Here is a 20,761-nt window from a genome sequence, read left to right on the forward strand (position 1 = left end):
CACCAGTGTCCACACAATACCGACAAAGAGCAAAATGCTCAGTTGTGAATTTTAAAATTTCCAAATTATTGGTATATGTACTGTTGTAGAAATGTCAGCCAATCCATTCATCTATTCAACCATCCATCAGGAGATCTTGTCCTTGCTTTGCAGTGTCAAACATGCAAGTGCCTGAAATGTAACCCACACTTCCAGGCTGACGGAGCTCAACGGCATGCCTCTTTGAATTCAGATTAACTTTGAATAGCCATCTTCTTGACTGGTTGCCATGGTGATACACCATCACCACCATCAAGTCCTTCACCTATTTTCTTCTTGAGGTAAGAAAAAAAAAATCACCGGCATTTCACTCTCGCGAGAATGGCACGGTGGTCAACTGGTTAGCATGTCCACCTCAAAGTGCAGGAGGTGCAGGGTTCATTCTTCCTGTGTAGTGTTTGCATATTCTCCCCATGTCTGCGAGGGTACTCCCGTTTCCTGCCACATTCCAAAAACATGCATGGTAGATTACCTGAAATTGTGACTGTGAGTGTGAATCCTTGTTCGTCGTCTATGTGTGCCCTGAGATTGGCTGATTTCACTCCCATAAATTAAGACTCTCGATACACCAGCTATGACACTACTCGCCCAGACCCCCATAACATTAACTTATAGTTTATTAGAATAGTTAGTAGTTTGTAAGTATGGTTAACTTTTAAGACACCTTCACTTTAAGCTGCCTGTCTATACTCAACAAAACGTTTAACGGCAATATAATAAGCATCATTACTAAATATACTGAAGTCACATATAGTACTGTATTTTCTATATAAGTGTAGTTTTTTTCATAAAAACTAAAAAATAACCTACTGCATTGGGCCGAAACATAAATACAAAATAACTATAGTCATATAGAAAAAGCATGGGCAGAACATGCAAACTCCAAGAAGAAGACCAGAGCTGAGTTTCAAGAACCTGTCAAAAGGAACTAAAAACACAAATTAATGAAACTACCGTGTCAGCTTCAACCAATCATTATTTATTTTTTTTATACTGTACATGACAGGGTGAGGCGTTTGTGTTTGATGTGTCCATTGCCACATGCACAGATGGGCACCCTCGTGACAAGATTAATTCTACGGTTTTGTGAAGTGCTGCCTCCTTGAGTGAAAATCTGTTTTGACAGGGGTTCCTTTCCTGTAGTAACATGTATCTCGTTGCGTTGCACAGCCCTACCTCCGCCCTAGTTGTCATGGTAATGAAAGCCGAAGTCCATTGGCCCCACAAAACAAACGGTGAGCAGTGGTTCAATTGCAAAACCGAGTAATTTTCGACCGGAGTATTCCAAGTAAATGTTGTGACTCTTTATCATTTGTGGTATTTTGACCAAAGAATGTCAGAGACCTTTATTATGGAACCTTGGAAACTGTTTTAAATCGTGGAAAAGAATGAATATGTCCCCCTTCGTGTGGACTCCTTCAAATTCAGTAAGATCTACAGGAATGAGAAATATCAAACGGAATTAATCTGAGATGTCGCGAATAAATCAAGCATAATATTCATGATGATTTGGCATCATGAATCAATAAATCATATTGTTTTAGTTATGTTTTCCATTTTCTTTTGTAAATTGTAAATTTCAATTCGAGATTTGATGATGAATGATATGGTACATTCAGTACTTTGTATTACAGAAACGTATTTTTTTTTGAGTTATTAGTAATTACCATTGCTGTTATTTTATGAAGAAACCTTATATTGAGTGATGGTCTAATACATTTGTTAAGCACTGTGAATATGTGCAGGAAACTGCATTGAAACTTTGTAACGTTGACTCAGTGTGAAGGGAAAATTGACAGATGTCGAAGAACCCCTCGGGATCAGGAAACCATGATTATTTTGTTAGCTGTGAGCCCCGTTGTGAGGATGCTTTCAACGTGTGTGTGTATCTGTGTGAAGTGTAACTTGCCAAAGTCCTTGACATGAGGAACACTGATATAGAGATTACTGAGGATTTATTAGATTGTTGTAGTGTGTGTTTGGAGCCCCTCAGCGAGAGGAGATATGACCTGTGCTGACCGACTGCCCTCGATTACACATCCCAGTCAGTGCATTGTTGGGTCTCACACTGCTTGGAGAAAGAGAGAGAGAGAGGTTAAATTTGTGAACTAAGGGGGTGGGAGAACCAAGGGGGGAGGGGGTTCCCCTCCTTTTTCTTCCCTCCTTCTCTTCTCTTCTACTTGGTCACATACATCCTCACACACACATAGACACACACACACATATATACACAGACGAGGACTCCAGTCCTGCTATGACCAACACCACCAGCCCAGAAGAGAGCTCTCCCGCCCAGGGCGCCGTAGCACCATCGGAGCCTGACCTGGAAACTAACGTAGAACCCGACTCAGCAGCAAAGCCTGAGCACAGCGAGGCCTGTTGTGAGAGAGAGGATGAGGATGAGGAAGAGCAAACAGCACCAGGGCAGGAGAATGCTCGAGGTCAGAGTGTGGAGCCGGAGTGGGTGGAGGAGAGATTCAGGATCAATAGGAAGAAATTGGAGACCATGTTATATGGTAAGTCATCAACACACACCACACAATTTCAACACAACTACAAAAATTAATGTTGTATTTTTGGTGAGACTAAAATGGATTCCATTGACTCAACACTGATTTGAGATCAGGTGTTTTCAGTGATGCGCGTAGTAGTGGAATGAATGAAATTAAAATCACAAAGCATCACTGTCTACTTTATACTGTATGTAACATTTTGGTTCTATCATGGCCATTTTTGGCCAGTTGAAACCCATGAAAACCATGATTTCAACTCCTTGTTTTTTACTGAACGGAATCATATAATTTGTTCTTTTTCTATGATAATTATGATTCCATCCATCCATCCATTTTCTAATGCGCTTTTCCCCACAAGGGTAACGGGCATGCTGGAGCCTATCCGACCTGTCTTCGGGCAGTAGGCGGGGTATACCCTGAACCGGTTGCCAGCCAGTCGCAGGGCACATAGATGAACAACCATTCTCGCTCACACTCATACCTAGGGACGATTTAGAGTGTTCCATTAGCCTGCCATGCATGTTTCTGGAATGTAGGAGCAAACCAGAGCACCCGGAGAAAACCCATGCAGGCACGGGGAGAACATGCAAACTCTACATGGGAAGGCTGGAGCCGGAATCAAACCCCGCACCTCTGCACTGTGAGGCGGACGTGCTAACCAGTCGATCACCGTGCCGTTCATTAAGATGATGATGTTGATTATTCGTGTTATTATTATCATCAGATTACAGTCTAGCATTAATCCATTTTGAGACAAGGGAGTAAGTTCATGTGATAATAGGAGTGGAAATAAGAAGTGGAGAGAACTTCTGCTGACCATGGAAAGGAATTACCTTTTAATTTAAGAAGTTTAAGCATCTGTGCACTGAATAAAAATGGGGGACATTTTATAATAATGACGAGAACTGATGTTAGTTATAAATTAACATAAAATGCAAAATTACAAACTGTCTGCGCCTTGTCAAAAAGGGCCATAAACAACATTGCACAAGGCCTGGAGGTTAATCGAAGGAGATTTTTTATTGCGGCCAGTCTAAATGCTGTACCGCGAGTCTCTCAAGGCCTCCAGCTTGTTGCCACCATCCATGCAGTAAAGTCATGTACAGGTATCATGAATGATTAATGACACCCAACGGGTGATGCATTCGTAAGTCGTATTGCTATTATCATGCCTGTCTGGGATGAGGAGGTAACTGCCACCATTATTTATCTCAGCCTGCCGGCTTTATGACGAATGCCTCCACTGTGCCACTGTGGGGATTCATTGTGTCACCGCTATACATTTGCAGTGGTGGAAAGTAACAAAGTACAAATACTTTGGTAATTTTTTTAGGGGACTGTATCTGTACTTAAATATTTATAGTTCGAACAACTTTTTTACTCTTCCTCCCTACATTTGAAAACAGATAACTGTACTTTCAATTCTCTTTTTTGTCAGAAAGTATTCTGTGTGCAGAGTTTTTACACTGTGCTAAAGTATTAAAATGAGCACTGTACAATATGTGACAGTCAAAATGCATTATACTTTTTACATTTGCACTTGACTACATTTCAGAGACTGTGCTGTTTAACTTTTACTTGGGAACAAGACTTGAACCAATACTTTTTTGTTCTTTTACACTGACATCTGTACTGTTACTTAAGTACACTCATCGCTTTGTTGTTAACACAGACTCTCCATGGCTTGAATGAATAATGATACTTTATTGTGTTTGAACAGCCTCAGTCAGGCTTTAAATACTGTATCTTGTCAGATTGTCCTCTCTTTGAATGTGAGGTGCTTGAGTGGATTTTTTTCCACAAAACTTCTCAGTTTTGTATTTGTGGTCAAATTTTTGTGGTTGAGTGGGACATATTTGCGTCACTAAATGTCATTGGCGTCATTGGCCGTTTCCAGGCTAATTTGTGGGCCCCCACCGCCCCCAATCTTTGCCACCTCCTCTCTTGACCCTATACTATTCTCTACCCATTCCTCAGCTCTCGCAAGAGTTACCCTTAGTGATGGTGGGTAGGCTGTCCAAGCGCTACCCCCAACCTTGTAAATGTCACAGTGGAGACGTGGCCTTTTAAAATTGTTTATGTTCCAAGCAATTTCTCATTCCTTTTGTGCCAGTTGCTTGGCTAATGGCAACATTGAAAAGCTGTTTGGAGAGTTGCAGTCCGGAAGAATTTGTTCGAAAAGTATAAACAAAAATGGAAAACAACTATCAAAATTCTACTGCCAAGTTTAATTCAATTTAATTATTATTATTATTACTATTTTTTTTTGCAAGGCAAAGTAGCTTTGCCTATATAGTGCATTTAAGTAACTCAACGTTCTTCCTCGTTACATAATTTAAAAAAAACATTTAAAATTCTAACCAAAATAATGTACGTCAATTAAAGCAAAGAATAAAACAAAAACAGAATAATATAAAACATTCAAATTTAAATGCAAAGTATTTTACTGAAATTACTAAAAGAGTGTAGATGTACTACTTTATTTAGGTCACTGATGGTGTAGTGGTTAATTCGCCTAACTTCACTGCATTCATTCTGGGTTCAGTTCTCACCCAGTGACTGTATGAATGTGCAATTGGACAGTTTTCTATTTCTGCCTTGTGAATGATGAGTGACCATTCCTGGACGTTGTCTTAGATAGGTTCTAACTCAGCTGTGACTGAACAGGATTTACATAAAATGGATGGATGATTTTATACACGGAATGTATGTAATGTATCCTGCTGAGCCAATATGTACGCAAGTATGACAAATTTACAAATGAAGACCTTTTTTTTTGTATGGCAGAATGTTAACGGACATGTGAATGAAGTTGATTAAAAAAACAAAAACAAAAACAACGGAAATGTGACAGTGGTTCATCTTTTCATTTGTACAACTTGATTTATTGCAGTACTTGCACTTTCCTAAATTGTCTATATTTCTTAACGAGGGTATATTGATACAGGTCTTTGCTCGATCCGGAAAGATGGGACCGTGGTGATTTCTAGTGATTTAAATCTGTTTCATTTTGTTTGCATTTATTTTAACTGTGTTTGTTGCAGCTCCAAGGGTTGGAGATGCTATGACAGGCGAGGAGTTTTTTGAGAGAGTAAGTCAAACATCAAACGTGCAACATTTCATTAGGAAGACAAAACAAATGAAAGTTTCCTGCTCAGTAGTGACCATTGCTAACATTGGTGCATAAACTTTAGTGAGTACTTATGGCTGACGGATTGGTGCACCTCTGTGAAAAAATCCTGTGATAACAAGTGTCCTCGGTGTCGTGATTACAATCTTTGAAATGCAAATGGGCCTTTGTATTCTAAGAATCTGTACACGCTGCAAATATTCTCGAGGCCTACGGTGACAGCCGGCTTACTCCCTCTTCACAGCTCTTTTTCACTCTCCTCATTGTTTCGGCCTTCACAGGTGATGAAAGAAACTGACACTCAGGTGAAATGGCCTTCCAAATTGAAGATCGGAGCCAAGTCAAAGAAAGGTTGCAGATTCTTGATGTCACTCACATCCTATAATTTGATCCTTTCTGTTGTTCCCTGTTCATTTCCATATCAATCGCTTTCCGGTGAAACAACATGGCACAATTTTAGATTGTAGATGATATCAAACTGAGCTGTTACCTCTTGCAGACCCACATGTGAAGGTGGAAGGGAAGAAAGCCAATGTTTTGCAAGCCAAAAAGAAGATTCTAGAAGTTCTCGAAACTCGGGTACTTATTGTAATATTAAGGACACTTAGTATACTTACATAAGTGGCGATGTGGAATGAAGTCCTGATTGCATTGAAATACTCAGGTAAACAAGGTGACCCTCAAAATGGACGTGGCTTACACAGAGCATTCCCATGTGATTGGCAAAGGTGGTGGAAACATCAAGAAGGTAATGGAAGTCACTTCCTGTCATATCCATTTCCCAGACTCCAACCGCCACAACGCTGCAGGGGAGAAAAGCAACCAGGTATGCGTATGGAACCAAAGGAAGAAATTAAGAGAGACAATCACCTTCATAAAAGAAAACAAAACCAAATGTCCTTGTTACTATTACCAGGTGTCAATTGCTGGACCCATCGAGGGAGTGGAAGACGCCAGGAGGAGAATTAGAGTGAGTGGTCCATTAAGTGGCCGGCTGTGCATTTAGTAGCTGGGCTTTCAGTGAAGTCAAAACATACTCACAAGTTTTGCTCTGACCAACCAAACAGGGGAGGGAAGAACGCTGAGGGCAAGCTGGCCCTCAAGAGAGGAAATTGATACCGGATTTGTTGAGGAAACAGTCTTATTGCTAATACATAGTACAACAGATTTTGAATGCCAGAGGTAGTTTAAAATTCTCGTCAAATCAAGTGAAGTCAGTTGCGTTGAAAGAGCACCAAATCACAACAGAAGTTATCTGAAGGCACTTGACACATTGAGCAGGTCAAAAACCTCACAACTGAAACAGATATACAGTTTGTATTTAAGAAAACCAACTGAATCCCACATGAACAAATACTTGTTGACGGAAGCCAGGAAAAAAGTCACTTTAAGGAAGAAACATGAAACAGAAATCATGTTTTGGGGAGCAAAAGTCTGCCTTGGCCGATTGGTTTGAGATAGACACAGTGTAGATGGAATAGAGTAGACAGAGTGTATCGACTTCTGTCCCAGAGGGGAAGATAGACAGGATAGAGAGGTTGAGCAGCCAGGAGAGGGAGGGTGGCCAATGGGCACAACGACAGAACAGTTCCATTCTACACAGCATGATGAAATCTAGCGTGTACTGGAAGCATTGCAACCAAGACAAACGTTATGAAATGAAGGAAGGAGACTACTGTGAATAAATTACTTTCATTCCATAGCACAAATATGAGCAATTGGGTTGTGAATGAAGATCAGTGCTTCTGACACTTTAAACTTTAAAGGTCACAGAAAAGGCCTTGCCGGAACGTGACCAGCCACAACTAGGATGACAGTATTTATAATTTGACAGAGCCTATTATGGATTTACTTTTAATTTTCCTAGGATTTTTTTTTTCATTTCAATCTGGACTCACAGATCAATAGAACACCTGACCCGCAATTAAACAGCCATACAGTGGTGCCGTTTGCAGTATTTGGCAAAAGGGTTCAACATGTCTTTTTCTGACATCAACTCATCCACTTCATCCACTTTCTTTTCTTTTGTATTCTGCTTTTGTTGTTTGTTTATGTGCTAGGATCTGCAGCCACTGACCTTAACCTTTGACCTGCCTGTCAGCCTGGCCCCTCAGCCCCTGCCAGATGCCAACTCACCTCTCATCCAGCAGGTGGTGCAGACGTTAGGGGTGAGTGTGAGCTTCAGAGCGGTGCCACCGCAGCCTCAGGCTCAGCCTGCCTTCTTTGGGAGCTGTTGCACAGTGTGGGGCCTGCAGGGGAACACCCCCGCCGTTAAGGTCAGTGCGACACAGTCAGTGCGGAAAGCATCGACGAACACACACCAGCTGTAAGCACCGCAACGTGTTCCCACGTATTACGTGGCAGAAGGCGACCTGTGTTCTGATGGAGCTGCTCGTGGGGTCAGAGGTAACAGGGAGCGTTGTGACCAGCCAGCTGGATGTCACCTCGCAGCAGCATCTCTTCTTGCTGGGGCAGAACGGAGCTCACTTCCTCAGTGTCATGCATCACACCCAGACGCAGATCATTCTACCGGACCTCAGCGCACCCCAGAACCTCCCCTCACTGGTCATCCAGGGCAGCCCTGATGGAGTGTGTCTGGCCCGGCAGCAGCTCATGGTATGTTTCTAGTGGCTGTCTGAAAAAAAAAGTCAACGGTCAAAATGTATGAGTTGTGTCAATAATAAAACAAGATTGTAGTAGCCACGCTCTTGACTCAATGCCGAATGGCAAACTTCCTATGTCACAGTGTTGGGAAACATTTCACAGTAGCCACTCTTTTTTAAAATTAAGTTTAAAAAAAAATAAAACACAGGTTACTGATGGGGTAGTGGGACATTTGTCTTACTGGTACAGGCTGCTTATGTTCATCTCCCACTCAGTGCCAGTATGGTTCTTTGATTTATATGTGCCCTATGATTGTTTAGCGACCAATCTAGGATGTACTGCGGGCGGGAATAGGCTCCAGCTGCTTGCGACCCTGAACAGGAGGAATTGAAAATTGAAAATGGATGGAAAATCAAACAATGAAAGAGAATGTAAAGAAACAAGCTGGTTTTATCATGTGTAATTGAGCTGAAAGTCACACACACTGTGTTAGTGTTTCGATGCATCACTTTAAGGGGTGTGGCCTATTGAGTGACATCATGAGCTGCAGTCAGTCAGATTGGCTGTTTGTCGCATGATTAGTTCAGTGTTAGAATCTGCTCCATGCTTCTTGAGTGTTTTCATTTTGTGGTGTGTTATCGTGCATCAGTGACAGTAGCTCCTTTTTTAATATACACAGTGTGTGTGTGTGTGTGTGTATACATATATACAGTATATATACTGTATATATAGGGTTTACAGTATTTAAAACCATCATTGCATCGTTACATACAGTATATGACTGTCAATCAAAATCCTCTCCTTTTTTTTTTAACTTCAAGCAAGCAGTGGCATGTCTGAATCTCACTCTGCTTAGCGTTCACTACAGGGCAAGACCAAAAAAACAAACAAAAAACAAAACAAAGCGACAGCTCATAACTTCAAACTCAAAGAAAAGATTAGGGCACTTATAAGTCAAAGTTCGACTATACTGTAAAATTAAAACAGTATGCGTGATGCTAACTGAGCGATGAACCACTCCGATCCATAAAATGTCATATTACAGGACCATCGTAAACACCCCTCCCCTGTATTTTCTTTTTTGGGGGGGTATTGTGTTGTATCCTCTCTGCGTTCTCGTATTTCAGACTTTTGTGTAGCACACTGCATTCACACTGCGATAAACAAACATGGGCGCACAAAACAAACAGTCTTTGAAATTCCTTGGCAACATGGTGAAGGGTTCAACCGAGCATGGAGAGTAAACAAGAGCTGGACAAATGCTTCAAGAGGAATTTAAAGTATATTTTATAGTCTGCAGGGTGGCACAGAGGTCAACTGGTTAGCACGTCTGCCTCTCACAGCGCAGATGTGTAAGGTTCGATTCTGGCTGCGGCCTTCCTCTTTGGAGTTTGCATGTTCGGGTACTCCGGTTTCTTCCTGCATTCCAAAAACATGCCCGGCAGGTTACTGGAACACTCTAAATTGTCCCTGGGCGTGATTGTGTGTGCAAATGGTTGTTTATCTATGTGTGCGTTTCGATTGTCTGATAACCAGTTCGGGATGTATCCCACCTACTGCACGAAGACAGCTGGGACAGGCTCCAGCATCCCCGCAACCCTTGTGAGGATAAGCGGATCAGAAAATATCTGTATTCTCTGCTCCATGTTTTTGCGTTGAGTGCGTGTGACAAAGGCTGACAGAAGTCTACACAAAAGTTTGAGAAAGAAGCATAGAGTGAGAGTTGTTAACACTAAAACAGCAGATAGTGGTGAGATACCATACCGACATAAGCAGTTAGGCATTTGGCATTGAGTCATTAGTGTGACTGCATAGGTGGACAACCACAATAATAAACTTAGAAGAGTGGTGTCAGTGTCTATAAGAAACAGTTGCAGGTGGTGGTATCTGGTGAAGAGTCATGTTTTTAACAAAAAATATTTGAGTCTGTGTTTTTTTTTTGTCTGTGTACACATAGGACTGTCTGCCTGTGTGCTTGATGTTTGACATGCGGGAAGATGTGGAGGCAGATTCCTGTGCGCTGGCTCAGATGATGCAAAACCTTGGAGTCTTCATTAGTGTCAAGCCCAAAGTAAAGCAGACCAACAAGGTATATTATTTACCCTGTTCAATTGTGCATCCTTCCCTTGCGTTATCTCTCAGTCATACAGATTTGTATTTTGCTTTACTTTCCCCTTACATACTGTACATAGATTGTGCTTTTTTTTTCTTAAATATTACCACCTGTACTGTATGTATCTATTGCAGTCGGTGGTGGTGAAAGGTCTCGAAAGGAACATCCAGTGTCTTTATGAGGCCCGTCGGCTGTTGCTGGGCTTGGATTCTTATGACTCCACCAAGGTGACCAATGTGGCCCCTGATCCCATTCTGGCTGGGAATGAGTTGACCAGCTATTGGCTCAACATGTTACTACAGCAGCTGCGTCTCTCGGAACATGGTGAGCTTACGCACAATGTAAGTTTTAAGTTTTGTAAATTCTTGGATTTTCTCATTCATCATTTGTTTGTATTCAGTTTATTGTCTGCTCATTAGAGCGCTTTGTTACGGCTGCAGCTGTTGTGAAAGTGCTATATAAATAAAAAAGTATTGTATTGTGTTGGATTCATGAATATTTACACTCAACTAAAATCTAGTGCTGATAGAAATTTTATAGAAGTTAAAAAAGATACAAGGTGACAAGTACAGTCCTACACGGTTGCACTGAAACTACAAGAACTATTATAAACATACTGTTAAATGAATACATCTCTGGCAGTATCATTCAAAATTGAACATTACATTTGCCTATCTGGTTTTGGATCTCATTACATTGCTTAAGTAGTCATATTACTATGGCTCATCATTTTTGGAAAGACTGACATCCCAATCAAATGCCATTTTCAAATAACTTCCCAATCTTAAACAGGCCCCATCCCTCCACCTATTACAGAGGTTCAGTATGGTACAAAGGCTCGCCCCTCACCTCCACCCGGGTTACCCTCTCCCACTGACGAAGTGCGGGCAGGACTGAAGGGAACAGACAGTCGTCCACTGGAGAAGGTGTTGAGTAACTTTCACCACTGGAAGAAAAGAACGCACAAATGCGAAGGGTCATTTTCTATTTTCAAGATGCCCTTTCTGTTTAGATCCTTGAAAATGATGATCAGTCTGGCCAATCAGATGATGAGAGCTCGAAGGATACGGTGATGATGACATCATCAGAGGATGCAATCAACATCCCCACTGGCCCCAGGGTGACAATGATGGGTCGGAGGGGGAGTCTACAGGGTCCAGAGATGAGCAAAGTTTTCAGCCAAGCCAGACGCCACTCTACGGGGCAGGCGTTTACCTGCAGGTGAATGTCAAGACCAGTGGTCCCCAAACTTTTTCCTGTGAGGGCCACATAACTTTTCGCTTCTCTGATGGGGGGGCCGGGGTCAGTTTGTAACAGCAAAAGTGTGACTGCAAGAGTACCTAGACGTAAAAATGTATTGTTTCCCAGAAACCCACACAAAATCAAATAACTTTTTTTGATACACTCGCGGTATTAAAGACGTCTTTCTTCTCGGGACACACCACCTCCGCGACAGCATTCATGCATTTCTTGACAAACTCTCCTTACCGCTGCTTGCTATCAGTTGAGCAAACCGAAAGCTAGCCCGAACAGATGGCTGGTTCAGCTGAGCTTGGCGTACAAATGTATTTTGCTGAGCTAACGTTCCTCTTTTTAGCGTTGACAGTTTGTCTGCTCTCATTTGCCCATGCAAAAAATCGTACTTGTTGTTGTGACGGGATTCATAGTGTCTCCGCAGATTGTATTCTTTGAATACCCCCACCGACAGATGAGACAGACAATCTTTTCTTTGCATTGAAAAAAAAAATGTTTCTCCATTTTGGGTTAAATTCCCTGTCTTCTGAATAATTTTTTTCTCTTACCTCACCTTTTCGCCATGATCACGTTCTCTTTGAGAGGGACGGGTTTAGGATTTTTTTTTTCTGGGGTTGCCAGATAACGGCACAGACCGCAGAAGGATGGAACAAATGTCACGTTATACAGTATGTGTTTTTAAATTGTTACTAGCTAATAGTTAATCATGAAAATAGTTCATAACTAAGGAATATTTTATTGCAAAAGACAAAATTTATGATAAAATACAAATATACATAGATGAAAAATAAATCAAAAGACTCTCTGGTATTGTTCAGGGGGGCCGGACAAAACAATCATGACGACTGAGATGGCAGACTGTTGACAAAAATGAAATGTTCTGGATTTGCATCTTTATAATAGTTAGCCTGTTGACCTCTTTGCTCAGTTATTTCATTTAGTCATTCCTCCATCAATTTTATATACCACTTGTTCTCTTTGGGTTACAGGTGAGGAATAATGAGCACTTCAAAATAGCAGTCAGTGTGAGCACAAAACCGTTATTCTTCTGAAAAAGCAAAAAAAAAAAAAAAAGTCAGTAAAAGCCGATTAAAACCTCTGAGTGGTACTTTGTGGGTAGACAGAGGAACTTTGAATGGTGGTAATAATGCGCAGAATCACATTTAAAATGATTTTGACTATGATAGTTAATTCTGAAGACAGCCACGTCCCATTTATGAAAGTGTGCCCACTTGTGCAACTGCAATATTCATTCATTCATTCATTCATCTTCCGAACCGCTTCATCCTCACTAGGGTCGCGGGGGTGCTGGAGCCTATCCCAGCTGTCTTCGGGCAGTAGGCGGGGGACACCCCGAATTGGTAGCCAGCCAATCGCAGGGCACACAGAGACGAACAACCATGCACACCCTCACTCACACCTCGGGACAATTTAGAGTGATCAATCAGCCTGCCATGCATGTTTTTGGAATGTGGGAGGAAACCGGAGTACCCGGAGAAAACCCACACAGGCCCGGGGAGAACATGCAAACTCCACACAGGGAGGCCGGAGCTGGAATTGAACCCGGTACCTCTGCACTGTGAAGTCGACGTGCTAACCACTGGACTACCGGGCCGCCCACTGCAATATTTCAGATGTTTTTTTAACTTCACTTTTCAAAAACATATAGGCACAAAAAAAATCCATTGTATTATACAGATTGTAGGCCACATAAACAATTGGAACAGTCAACAATGATTTATCTTGGTCTCATTTTTAGATCACAAAAACCTGGCATTTGAACAGGGGTGTGTAGACTTTCTATATCCACTGTAAGGAACCCATAACATGGTGTTTTTTCAGTATGGAAGGAAGCCAGAGAAGCCGCAGAAAACCCAGAAATAGTCACTCTCCTCAATGAATTGCCTTTAAAAAAAACTATACTACTGTATGTAGCTTAGCTGTGTGTACATTCCATTGTTATCCCGAGTCTAAATGCTGTCCTTGACATGTCTGCTGTACTTGATGTTGTTGAGTTGTGTGAATAGGGCTCCTTTATTTACTTCTACACAGCCACCCAAGTTAATCCTTGTGCATGTGTGTTATCTCCTGAATGCACAAGGATGCTGAATGCAGACATGGAGCGAGGGAGGATGGAGCGGAGGAATAGCCTTAGGAGAGACGTGATGCTGTCCCGGGATGTTTGCGCAGATGTCTCGCAATCGGAGGTGTAAAAGAACACACAGCACTTTCTTTTCACTGCTCTAATGTACTTGACAGCTGTGCAAATTAACGCTTGGGTGCATGCATTGCTTCAAACCCATGTCAAGGACCATTTAAAAGAAGCAAACAAGGAAGACATGGTTCACAATTTTTATGTTTGTACCTACATGTGGCACTTTCTGGTTGATTTCTGGCCTCTTTTGAGAACTTCTATGTAACGTCTCACAATCCAAAATTTGCCAAAATGTAAACAGGCTTTCCACTATGGTGCTTGCAGGAAGTGGTGTAAGTATTGGTATATATGATGTAAATGGGGTTTAACATGCCTGTATTCAGAGGGATGGAATCGATTTTCAACTCCATGCATTATTTACCTACTTTATATCCTGTTTGTGCTCTGTAGGTTTATGACTATGAGAAGAAGAAATTGCTGGCGACCAGAGGTTAGTGCCTCTAAATGTTTAATTCCTTTTCAGGTCTTAAACTGTGTCTTCTGATGCTAAGCAAAGAGTTTAGAGCAAAACTGATCTTATATTCATTGATCTGTGTCCACCGTGTACTGAACTGCAAAGTCAAATCACTTCATCAATGAATTAACCAATCAGGCAGACATGTTTAGTGAGTCATTCATGTCCAACAAATCAATTCAAGTCTGCCTGAAGCTGAGAAAAAATGGAGAAAGTTACTTATTACTAGTTTCCATGTTGACATTCTGAATGTGTAGTGGCCCAGTGTCCCAATACTCTTGTACTTTGTTTTAGGATGCGAGACAGTTGCGCAAAGAATCCCACACATTATAATCAAATCCACAGGCACACACACATGCGCGCGCGCGCACACACACACACACACACACACACACACACACACACACACACACACACACACACACACACACACACACACACAAGTAATGCTTCTTCATCCATCAAACAGAAAGATAGATACAGGGAAGATTAGCAGTGAAATGGGCCTAAATTGCCTCAGTGTTGTTTTATTATGGGATTATGAATGATCTGTTTGAAAGGGCCATCTGCCTTCTAGTAATTTAAACACACATATTCCATTCCATGGATGCACGCTCTTGGCTGTGGTGTGTGCTTTTGCAGGTTTGACACACTCGGTTTCTATCTCTGTGTCTCGTGCTGCGGCGTTGCTTGTTTTTCATTTGTGTGCCTCAATTTCACCAATTTGAGCTTGATTAAATATGCTGCACACTGGCAACCAGAAGTACTGTTCCAGATTAATTATTTAACACCTGAACTGACTTTGTCCATTCTGTGAAGTTTGGAAGTAGAGGGGGAGCAAATGCAATGATGGACAGACTGCATTGATTTGTTCTAGCCATGACTAGTCTCCCACAGCTTTTTTGAGCTGCCTATCAAATGCTATTTTATTGATTTGTCTTCCAACAACTTCATATTGACCAAGTCAGAATCACAGCACCACACTGCGCGTAAGATAGAAAAGTGGCAAAATACTCACACTGGATACTGCATAGAAGTTCAGATACCAGGGGGAAAAAAAGTATTGATTCGACTCCTATCAACTCCCATATAAATAGGGGAATGTAAAAAAAATAAAATAAAATAGACTGAATTGTACTTCTGTTAAGTATAAAAGTAAAAAAAAAAACATTTTTACTGTCAGCAATGTACAAAACAGGTTTTTAAAACTTGTCACATAGACATCTTGCCTACCCACAAAATAGTGTCCCTATTTTATTAATTTGCATAGAGCTCATACTGAGAAGAAAAACAAAATCCTGAGACACAGTTTTGCCGTAAACTAGATTCTGACAGGATAATCCCGACTAGGCTGACAACAGGTCCTGCATGAGCTAAACAAAACAGCATGACAGAAAGTGCTAAATTAGTTGATAAAAATGTAAGGATAGAGAGCACCATATCTATATTCAATGGTGGGGAGTAAAACGTCCTCAGAAAAGTAAATACTCATTAGCCAACAGCACATCTCTTTAACCACTGTACACCACTGAAGTTAATTATGTCAAGCATTTAAAGTAAGTAAAAACATAATCAAGATTCCAAATGCTCACACATTAAAAATACTTTTTCTTCCAATGTTTAAGTACATTGAATAGCAATTACTTCCTATACTCATGTACATGACAGCTAATGTCAGATACTCACGTAACAGCCCACACCAGCGGCCCTCAAACATTTTGCACCAAGTACCACCTACAAATAATACAAAAAGACCCATGGGTTGATCAAAAATAATGCTGAGATTTTATTACTAAAAAGTATATTTCGTTGTTTTAAGTCACTCTAACACAATCGGACAATTTGAACATTATCGTGCTCCTAAACATAGAAAATTGAAATGAACCATACTTAAATTATTCCATTAAAACGTATTGTTTTTGCCATATAAGTTACATAAAAAAATGTACCTAAATAACATGGGTAGATTAAAAACAAATGATTTGAATCTGAAAATGGGTTTTGATTTGATGAACCGGATCAAATCGTCACATTTTAAAATTGTTACATCTTTGAATCGTATCACACCACATGTAACAAGATACATATCAAACTATCTTTTATGAGCGATGAACACCAGACATAAATCGATGTGATGTTGCTGACAATTTGTTGTTTCTTTGTATGGAATTAACTTGGATAGTTTGGGTTTGGAGATCTGTTGTTGCATATTAATAAATGTGTATCATATTAAATCAAATCATAATCCCACTGAATCAAATGGAATGGAATCATTTTAATAATAATAATAATAATTTAGTCATATATTCATTCATGACTGGAGGGATTTTTAAAAAATGAAACATCATAGCTATAAATGACAATGTATGGTAAAATCTCTATTACGCAATCTTTTATTGGACATACTTCAAAAGAAAAATTAAAATAGATCCAAAAACTTGACGCCCTACAAAAAAAGTTGACATTTTCTAATCAGCATCAAATTTGAAGGACACATCAAGCCAGCTCTGATTAAAATTTGCTGTTGACCAGTGTTACGATTTCAAAACAAACAATTCATCTATCCATCCATTATCCGAGTCGATTGTCATGACAAGGTTTGCGGGCGTGCTGGAACTGTCTTCAATTCTTAAAGAATAATTTTCAATGTGCAGCATAGTTAAACACATTGGCAGTGTTCCTATATACCACCAGTTCCACCAAGTGGTTTTTACTCCCAAAGTACAAATAACTACCAAAGTTATTTATTCTGTTCATTTATGTGAATAGTGACAATTAACTACCAAAGTTATTTGTACTTTTCCTCACGCCAGAGTGCTTAGGAGTTATCTCTGTGTTGTCTTCTTCCAGCGATGCAGAGAAAGCCAGTGGTGACTGAAGTGCGGACACCCACAGACACTTGGAGTGGTCTTGGTTTTTCCAAGTCCATGCCAGCGGAGGCTGTAAAGGAGCTGCGGAACATCAGCCGTCGAAGCTACAAACCCTACTTGAGCACAAGCAGCGGCCAGGTATAAATCTGCAACGAGCCAGCTCAAAACAGGCGGCTTTCACGGGGTTTTCAACAAATGGTGCTATGTAGTGTTTTTAAAGATCCCTTGAAATATTATGTTGCAATGTCTCTCGAACTGTTTGCTATCTCGCTGAGTGGTGAACGAAGAGAATTTGAATACGGTACTCAATTATTCACGCCCTGATTGCATCTCTTTGGTCAGCACGACCAGTCAAACCATCTTGCTGACTTGAACTCTCCATCTCATTTAAAAAAAAAACCCTCAAACGGAGGAGAGATTATCTGACTCGCTGGAGTCTGATAACAGCCCTTTTGCCTTTTATTGTATTGGCGGCAGCATGTGTAGTGCCGGAAAAGAAGTGCCTAAGTCGATGGCACTAGTATGTATTTCATATTTTGTAAAGAGCACCAGTTGCAAAAATCGTGACACCAAGAGCCATCAGTCGTTAGTTTGCTGTTCAGAAAACCCACCAGTACTGTAGCTGTCGGCGGGATCCCTCTAGTGGTAGATAGAAGAATTACTGAATTGAATGTGCAGACTCTGTTACAGTGGATTCAACTTTGTACAGTGCATTTGTTGAGTACAGATTGGTTGCATTTAACTTTTAAAACTTCCTTTATTTGCTTCAAAGCAGTGGTCCCCAACCACTGGGATGCAGCGGGCTGTGCAGATGAAAGAATCAAAAACTTGCAGTACTTCCCGTTTATTTATGAGGCTGAAAAATATTTTATTTTGAAAAGTGAGCAGATTCGCTCTGTTAAATGAATAAAAACAAAAACAAATAAACAACAAAAAAAAAACAGAACATGCACAACTCTGCACAATTTGCAGCAAGCTGCTCCTGAGTTTGCGTTATGGTGAGTTATGTATTTTCATGCACTTTACATTTGTTCTGTGGTGCCCTTTGTTACTGCATTTCAGGGATACGTTGCCGATGTCGTTATTTGAAATGTGGCCACATGTTTATGGTTTATTTTACATCTACAAAATACCCCAGTTTTTGTGTTGCTTGCATCCTTCATGCACTTTGTTTTCTGGTGTCTGCTGTATGTTTAAGAGTTATCATAGTGACCATATTAAAGTGTCGTTACGGTTGTTGTTATGGTGTTGGTGCTGCTAGTAAAGGTACATAAAAATACACGGTGGATAAGAGTTGGTTGTTTTAGGAGCATTTTTTTTTAATCAACCGAGCGACCACCAAAATAAACAACAGGGCAAATGTAAAATTCTGTTCATTTATGTGAATAGTGACAGATTATTTCTATAGTGTTTCCCTACCATGGTACATTTTACATTAGAAAAAGGTCACATCATTTAAACCCAGAGTGAAGTGAAAGTTGCTTTTGAAAATGATTTTAAATCATTGCACCATTGCAGTCATGGGCCAACCAGAGCGGGGCAGCGTCTCATGGGAGCAATTCGGACAACTGGCGGGACAGACGCGGATCGCAGCCCGCCTCCTCATCTTCGTCGTCCTCTGCTTCTTCTCCATCCTCCCCACCACCGGCCTCCTACTCGTCCTCCTCTCACGTCCCCACATTCGCATCCAACAGAAACAGAAATGACAAACCCAGTGAGTCCCAGTCAGTCCTTTTCTTCGTACTAGTATGACAAAGACAGATATTAAGGCTTGGCTTTTAACCCCCCCGACGCCTACAGCCGAGGGCTTCCCGGGCTGTAACTACTTTGACGACGTGTGCCCATCAAGGAGGGCATCCACCTGCAGTCAGCGTAGCCCCTCCCCCCAAATAATGGATGATCTGCCGGAGCTCCTCAGCCAGCTGGGGTTGATGAAGTACATTGATGTGTTGGAGCAAGAAGAGGTACAAAAACAAAAACAGCCTCGTTTTTTTCAGTGTTCTCCTTTTATATCACTTATTCCATCAATGTTTCAAAGTAACCATCGGATGTCAGTCCACCAGCAAAAACGTGAGTCCATCAGAGATGGGCTGACGGACCTTCTGTGGCTAGCGACGGACAGTTGTAAATGTCTCCCTCTGTAAACTTCAAATTCTCAAACGACTGGTTGATCCTTCCTTCGTCTGGAAGAACACACAGCAATACTGAACTAAATACATTTAAAATAAACCTTGGAAACTCAAGACAAATACAAAAGACATTTTAGCTGTAATTTAAGTTAGTTTTAGCTAGTTTTATACACATAAAATGCAGTTTCCGTTTATTTTCATTTTTTTCATTAGTTTTCATGTACTATGATAACCTTGGTGTTTATTTAGATTGACTACCAGACTTTCCTCACACTGTCTGATGATGATCTGAAGGAAGTGGGCGTGTCCACATTTGGAGCCAGACGCAAGATGCTGTTGGCCATCTCAGGTAATATCATAGTTGAGTTCTTCATCTGCAGTGGTGACCCGTCATCGAAACAAAATGAGATCTTCTTTTCCAGAGCTAAACAAGAGCAAGAGGAGACCTTCAGACACATCCAGCGTCAAGTCTGGATACCTGGAAGGCGGTGCCAGCGGTCGACTGCCACGCATTGCAGACATGGAAGTCGCTGCTCTGACTGACCGCTGGTGAAAGGAGCTTTTAGCCAACTTTGAACTTGTCAGTTGTGCAAATAAAGTTCTAACAGACATATCATTTTACTTAAATCAGAAACAACAACAATAACGAACAGCATATAGTCATGTGTGCCTTATGCCAACAGCCAAATTCCAAAGGTTTTGATACAAAATAACGACAAAGAGGTCTTCTCTTCTGAACTTCTGTTTTTTTTTAATGTGAAAAAGTCAAATGTTACATGGAAGTTCATGATAGTTCTAAGGTGAGTTTGATGTTTTCCTTTATTTCTGCAAGATGATGCTTTATGCTTTCACTTCATTAATCACTATTTTGAGGCAACTGTAAATAGGTACCCCCCTCCGCCAAAAAAAGGATACTATACTGTGATGTTAAATAAAATGTTCAAGTTGATTACTGTAATCTGTTTTTGGCAAAAAATAGAGGGGTTGTGACGTATTATAAAATTAAAGTTTCTTGCATATTGATCTGATTGCATTTTTAATAAATACACTTTAAAGTATTATTTTAAAATACCTTGGAAAAATACATTGGAAAATGGCATTTATTGCCTATCCCTGCTTCATAAAATGAAACTTTAACATGAAATATGATAACTACAATCGTTTATCATTGTTTTTTAACATTTGTGTTACTTCTTAACCCAAATATAGTTTGTTAATTTTCTTCTGTGGGATGTGGAAAGACCAAAAGTAAATTCACTGATTGATTTTTCTGCATATTTGATAATTTCAACTATTACTGGGGAGATTCAGTCCTTGGCCCTGTCCATCCATCCATCCATCCATCCATCCATTTTCTGATCCGCTTTTCCCTCACAAGGGTCGCGGGCATGCTGGAGCCGATTCCAAATGTCTTCGGGCAGTAGGTGGGGGACACCCTGA

General features: G+C 40.8%; 1 protein-coding gene across 2 annotated transcripts; it reads left to right on the top strand.

Annotated features, from left to right (window-relative positions):
• Positions 1-6: 6 nt before the first annotated feature.
• On the top strand, positions 7-19,932 carry bicc2 (bicaudal C homolog 2). Of its 2 annotated transcripts, none has more exons than XM_086135123.1 (19): positions 7-320; positions 5,597-5,643; positions 5,964-6,033; positions 6,182-6,261; positions 6,347-6,508; positions 6,599-6,652; positions 7,743-7,958; positions 8,047-8,298; positions 10,244-10,375; positions 10,534-10,723; positions 11,192-11,325; positions 11,412-11,620; positions 13,755-13,860; positions 14,259-14,298; positions 17,173-17,330; positions 18,711-18,906; positions 18,993-19,156; positions 19,571-19,670; positions 19,744-19,932. In XM_086135123.1, the coding sequence occupies exons 2-19, from the start codon at positions 5,617-5,619 to the stop codon at positions 19,872-19,874; spliced, it is 2,421 nt and encodes an 806-aa protein (XP_085991249.1). In that variant the 5' UTR covers positions 7-320; positions 5,597-5,616; the 3' UTR covers positions 19,875-19,932. The 2 variants fall into 2 exon arrangements, with proteins under 2 accessions (XP_085991249.1, XP_085991240.1); XM_086135114.1 differs by lacking the exon at positions 7-320 and adding an exon at positions 1,687-2,555.
• Positions 19,933-20,761: the final 829 nt, after the last annotated feature.

Source organism: Hippocampus guttulatus, chromosome 2 (genome assembly GCF_054856545.1).
Source record: "Hippocampus guttulatus isolate MCC_2025c chromosome 2, RoL_Hgut_1.0, whole genome shotgun sequence".
Lineage (NCBI taxonomy): Eukaryota > Metazoa > Chordata > Actinopteri > Syngnathiformes > Syngnathidae > Hippocampus > Hippocampus guttulatus.